Source organism: Saccostrea cucullata, unplaced genomic scaffold (assembly GCF_032062105.1).
Source record: "Saccostrea cucullata isolate Sc308-1 unplaced genomic scaffold, CSIRO_AGI_Scuc_v1 ctg330, whole genome shotgun sequence".
NCBI classification, from domain to species: domain Eukaryota; kingdom Metazoa; phylum Mollusca; class Bivalvia; order Ostreida; family Ostreidae; genus Saccostrea; species Saccostrea cuccullata.
The window spans coordinates 139,097-145,499 of NW_026935947.1; the positions used below are offsets into that span (position 1 = coordinate 139,097).

The 6,403-nt window shown below is 31.4% G+C and overlaps 1 protein-coding gene across 1 annotated transcript; it reads right to left on the reverse strand.

Annotated features, from left to right (window-relative positions):
• Positions 1-360: 360 nt before the first annotated feature.
• On the reverse strand, positions 361-5,749 carry LOC134244329 (uncharacterized). The gene is made up of 4 exons (XM_062726602.1): positions 5,586-5,749; positions 3,112-3,710; positions 2,628-2,779; positions 361-2,076 (listed from the first exon to the last, which is right to left on the reverse strand). Exons 1-4 carry the CDS (start codon positions 5,631-5,633, stop codon positions 1,904-1,906), a joined length of 972 nt encoding a protein of 323 aa, XP_062582586.1. The 5' UTR covers positions 5,634-5,749; the 3' UTR covers positions 361-1,903.
• Positions 5,750-6,403: the final 654 nt, after the last annotated feature.

Here is a 6,403-nt window from a genome sequence, read left to right on the forward strand (position 1 = left end):
CCCAGCCAGTTTTAATGCTTATCACCAATAGTGTGTCGAAACCCTGAACCAAGGAACAGCTAACGTGACACTGATAGTTCTTCATATGCACCGATATAAATGAAGCCAAACCGTACGATAGACACGTAAAGAAATGAGAATATTGGGTTCGCAAGATGCACAAAATGACGCATATGTTCAAAAGTTAAAGATATTATAGAGGATCTTTGCTGCAGTTTCTGTTAACCAAAAAATGCATAATAATTTAACATTGAGGATTAACGTTCAAAAAAAAGTATAGAGCGAGGATCCACTGATATAAGAAGAATTTACTGTACACTCATCAGATCTACAGTTATATAACTAACAACAAAACAAGTCCTCATTATGATAATTTATTCTTTTTAAACATCTAACTTAAACATATTTTTTAAAACAACAATATTGCAACTTAATTAATCAGATGTATAAGTGATACAATTTACAGCCAAACTATGCTACCTTGATTGTACCCAATGTCAGGGATATGTTGAAGTCAGTCCATGGTCCCAACAATATAATGAATAATACAAGTCTACACTCAGATACACATGTATCTTGAATCCTTTGCTATATTCTTCTTTCACAGGTTTCAATATACGTATACAATACATTACATATACAAAATATATATTAGATCTGGTCTGCAAAAATTAAACAAATCTACAAATATTTATATCTGACATGTACCAAAATAATCATATTGTCATTCTTGCAAAACGATTTTTTTTCCAATATTGGTCTGCGTATTTGTATAACGAACATTCATAATAATGAAAATTTATGAGTAAGTAATTGAAACTCACATGCTGTAGAAGTATCAAAACCGATTAACCATTTAGGTTCATAAACCCTCCACTCACTCATAAACTGTTTCTTTAATCCTTGTGATTTTCAAAAAGAAATGTATTTGTTAAGTTAAATACAAACAATAATAGCAGAGCTTGTGGGGGAAAATTGGACTGAAAAAGGCGTTTCAACTTGACAAATTTATAAAGGAATAGACAGTTATCTCTCTTATCAAAGTAATGATGAACCATTACATATCCAACATCAAAGGTAAAGAAGATCATAGATTCTATCAATTTTTCTAAATATAAGTTTTTCTAAAGCATAACATTCTAGTTTATTTTTTGACATAGCTTAATTATCATAGATTAACACAGTCACCATTGTGTCAAAAGCACCAATATTTAATTGATTAATGCAAGTAGTGTTTGCTCAAAGACTGATTGAGAAGCATTTAGATGATAAGACTGAATGTACATAATATGATTATGGATGGCAGTTGTAATTTTTATACACAAAAACTTTGTCCAATAAATATGAATTAAAAGGCAGGCCAATTTTAAATCTGATACATGTATGTAAAAAAAATATCACTCATCAAATATGATATCTACTAACAATTACTGCACATACATAACACTACAATTACAAAAGGTATAATTACTCACATATCAACACATGTAATGCTTTTATTTTATGATTGGCACATAGTAACACAAACAATTTCAAAATAAAGATGCATCCACACAACAATATTTGTTTAAACATACTGTCATAATAAGCTTTTATTTTATCTAATGAAATATGTTTCACAACAAAAAACATATATTTTATAAAATATCTCATTAGTTGACAATTAAAATATACATGTATACCTGGTATATAAACACAATGCTACTTTGTAAATACATATATATATTCTAGCCTTTATCAAATGATAGCTAGGATATTCCTGAAGAATCTTCCATAGCTATTTCTCCATCAAAAATATCCCTCCCCCCTTCCCATATATAACCTTTCTTTCATCCTTTTGAAGCCAAGCAAAAAATTCTTTGATACTCTAAACCTTTTATTCTACATACATTTAAACCTTTGGTCATAGATTGATAAAATTTTCACTTTCATTAACAATACTGTCTTCCCCATCACTGTGGCCTCTGTTGATTAATAATTGTCTTTGTTCCTCGTCACTTTTCCTCTGCCTTTTCTTTATTCTTTTCTTGAATCTTTTTAACATATCCAAGAAAGAGAATTTTCTCTCAATGGTCTCTAAATTTAAGAGAGAAATAATGATTGTTAAAATCACATTTTTTTTTCTATTTTTGTGGGTCAAATTCTCTTGGTTTGGAAAAAAATTTTGGTTCTAAAGAATTTGGCACTGTTATGTATTCAAAAATTTAAATTTTATGGAGGACATGGATTTGTGAGTTATTTCCTGTCATGAAAAGAATGAAAATTAAACCCAAACAAAGATAACTGTAAAAGTGTATTCACAATAAGCAAATATTACAAACTTCTCTTCAACAAATGTCACATGTAAAGTGAGGACTTAGTAAGTCAAACACTTAATAATTATTCGATGAATTTTCAGCACAGCACTATTTTTTCATCGCTATAGAAAATATTTTATATCTCAAGATAGACTGCAGGGGTATGGATGCTTAAATCATCTATGATCGTCCAGGTCTGGCATGTAAATACAGTGTATCAATTTGCAATGTTTGTACCTAGCAGGATGAATAACTGAGAAAGCTTTAGGACACAAGGAAATATGTGTTCAAAGTGAGATAATCCATACACTATATAAACTGTAAACTTACCGTAAACGGTTGAAGTATCCCAATCATCAATGTAATCCACATACTGTAATTCGGATTGGTTGTACTGAGTCAGTTTACAGCATTTTACAGCACACAGGAGAAGTATAATGATGAAGGTCATACTCATCATCGCCCACTGTGGATCATGTGAACTGTGAAAGAAAGTATCTTCCTTTTCTCTGGTCTCTTTTAACACATTTTTGTTATTTGCAATTGTACTTTTCAATCCAGACAAATTCTCTACAAGACATGTACTGTTTTACATTCTAATTATTAATGAATTGAATGAAAGAAATACTTTCTACATTTGTCACTTACACAAGTGCTTGAGGATAGAAATCCCCCTTCCCAGTTAGACCCTCTTAGCCTTTAATTCATCTTTTTCTGACATATTTGTGAACTAATAATTTAGTTTATCTAAAATTTGATAAGGAGGAGGGGTGTCCTGCCCTCAAGCATCTTTGGCCTTTTTTAGGTCACTTACAGCTTTATGGCTAGTTCTCTCTCAATCATTTCCAATTCAGTTTCATTAAGTTTGGACCTATTCATAGAAGTTGCATTGGCTTCTCTGGGAATCCTCACAGTGGAGTTATAAGTTGTAGCACCAGTGAAATTTGAACTCTCTTTACCACTTCCTTTTTCCTTTAGTAATCTTGGTGATGTGTCATTTTCTTTTGATGATCTTTTAAAAAGTTTGTCTCTCCTCAAATAATGTAAAACTTTACTCTTAACAAAAACAATATCACAATTTGTAAGTTCTCTTTTTGACAATAGGTTAAAATAAACTTCATCTGAATAAAAATCCATGATGCAACATTCTATACTTGTTGAAAATAAATCTTTGTTATGTAATATTATTTTGGAAATTCCAATATTTTTTGATAAAGAGGGTATTTGATTTGGCTTCATGGGGAATGGCATTGTTTGAATGCTTCCACAATGTCTTATAATTTCGTGGTATCCAAGCTCTGAACAGTTCCATACTGTGAAAGAATCCTTGAACACGCTGGGTGAAATATTGCAGTGTGCAGTATCTTTAAGTAGTTGGACTGGGAAGGGTTCCTCCTTTGTTTCATATAGAACCTAAAATAACATATACATGTAAATAATGTGTACATGAAAATAGGTCTAATACAGCAATTAATGCATGATTCTTTCAGGCTTGATCACTAAAGTTATTGTACATATCATCTGTATCTACAGTATGGTGCAGAGAAATTCTAGTTTTTATGTATCCTAAGTAATTTTGCAGAATATATGGCTCAGGTGGATAACTGTATTTGGACCAAACCTTTCAGTCTGAGTCAAATCTCAGCCAAGACTGGCACAAGCACATTGTATCTTAAGATGCAGAGCAATTTCAGGTTGGACCATTTAAGACAGTGGCGGATCCAGAAGTTCATGTGGGGGGGTTTTGAGGCCCAAAGGGCCGAAGGGGGAGGGCATGGGAGGGGGTGTCCCCCTCCCATAGGTGGGGGTTCGGGCCTCCCCCGAGAAAATTTTGTTTTAAATGGAACTAATTGGTGCATTTTCCAGCATTTTGGGGGTACTTTTTGTAGCTTTTTTGAAGACCGATCATCACAAATTTTTGATAAATGTTTTAAATTTAATTAAACTTTAACACAAGACTTTAGACTTTGCTTTCAAAAATTGTTAAATCTGACAATTTTAGGAATACAAGAAGTTGACTTCAAGTTGTCTTTACTTAAAATGCATTTACAATATTAATTTAGTCGTATGTCAAGCTGACTTCCAAGATACAACTAATGTGCAAAATTTTTAAACACTAAAAAACTTTTTTGATTTTTTTTTCAGAATCCCTAACTAGACTATGTGCTTTTCAACTTACTAGAGTATATACTGTCAATATGAATTGGAATATAAACACACATACAATAAATGAAATTTCAAACTGAAGTCTCAAGAAAAAAATTACAAAAAACTGGAGAATCTGTCAAAACTAGAGTGGTTTGCTAAGCCAACCTGGTTTTTAAAAAATATATATTAATTTAATTTTTATAACGGTAAAAAAAAACCCTGATTAATAGTTTATTCATAGTTTAAAAACATGAATCAGGGACCTATATACTATATAGGTCCCTGCATGAATTTATCAGCAAAAGAATATTACTGAGCAGCACCGTAACTATGCACTTTTCTGTTGTTGGTATCTGACTACATTGTACTGTGACCTTGTGACTTCACTAGTTGCACAGACAACCCGATCTCTGTGTTGATTACCTGTGTATTGTGTGCGTTCAAGCGGAAAGTGATTTCCTGTTACGTTGTTGATGTATATTTCACAGTTGTACAAACAAAGGGTTCATGTTTATTAGAGTCTTATAACTGCAACAAAATGATAAAATAACACTTGTAAAAAAAAAATCAATGAGTGGGGGGGTTTTCCCGAACCCCCCCAAACCCCCCTGGATCCGCCATTGTAAGACATATCCCTTAAACTATAAATTATCATTCCTTTGATCAAATATGTTTGATGATACAAGTCACATGATAATGCAGCATCAAAAAAACGATTGCAGCACTGCATTTCCCGCTGAAACATTCATGCAGGCATGCATGCCTGTTGTTAAATTTGTTTATCTTAAGAATACATACAACAAATTTTCTTATATCCCACACAGAAGATCTATTTTTTCAATAGAAATGTAGTTACAAATTTTAGTTGTGTGAAGTGTTAAAATACACTCTTGGAAATGTCCACAGAAACTTTGGAGCAAGAAAACTGAATACATTTTATCAACTTAAAAAAAACATACTGAACTGTAAAGTTGCACTTTTGCACATTTTGCCAAATTATATGGATTAGCCAAACATAAAGTTGTTTAACTAAACAAATATCACTTCTACAGTTAAATAAGCACCTAATTTAGAAAAGATATCTGAATTTTGGAAGAAATAAAAAGTTTGTTTTATTTATCCTTTATCAGTTACACTTACAGTCCCGTTGAACAGCAACAGGAATAGGAATAACGATAAAGCATTCATATTTTGTACTGTCCACTTCCATTTTTCAATGAGTTTTGTCTAATAATGCATTTTCTACGCAAAAACTGTATATAAGTTAAAATTTATTTCTTTTCTGTTTACACCGGAAGCTCGTGTACATAATTTCGTAATTGTTGAATCTCGAGCTCGATAAAAAAAAAAAGAAGAACAAGAATCGAAGAAACCCAAACACTTCCAGACCAGCTTTGGATACAATGGTCTTATTTATTTAATGATATTTATAACTTTAACAATGAGAGATAGCTTTATTTAAAAATCAGTAAATTTTATTGAAACTTCTTTACGTCCCTGGAAACAAGAAACCATTCTTAACACCTCTCCTTAATAAATGAAGTCCAAGGAACTTTTCATTAGACAATTTGAAATTACTAAATTTAACCAAAATCAACAACATGAAAACATACGACTTTTAAACTGTATATACAACCAATACCCATCAAATGAATTGAAGTCCGGACTTTCTGACATCATTAACAGTTGCTTTTTCAAAAACAAAAAATCGTAGATTTTACTAAGGAGTTTTTTTTTTTGTTTGAACATATTTTATTGTATAAATACAATACAAATGGTTGGAACACAAGTTCTAACAACTTACTTGGTTCTCACCATACAACTGTCAATATATATACATAGGGAAAATAAGTGAAAAAGGAATATTGATGTACAAACATGTTTGTTAAATTGAAACATACATTTGTTACATATGATAAATATATAACTCTGTAGAGTGTAAGTGTTAGGCAGTAATA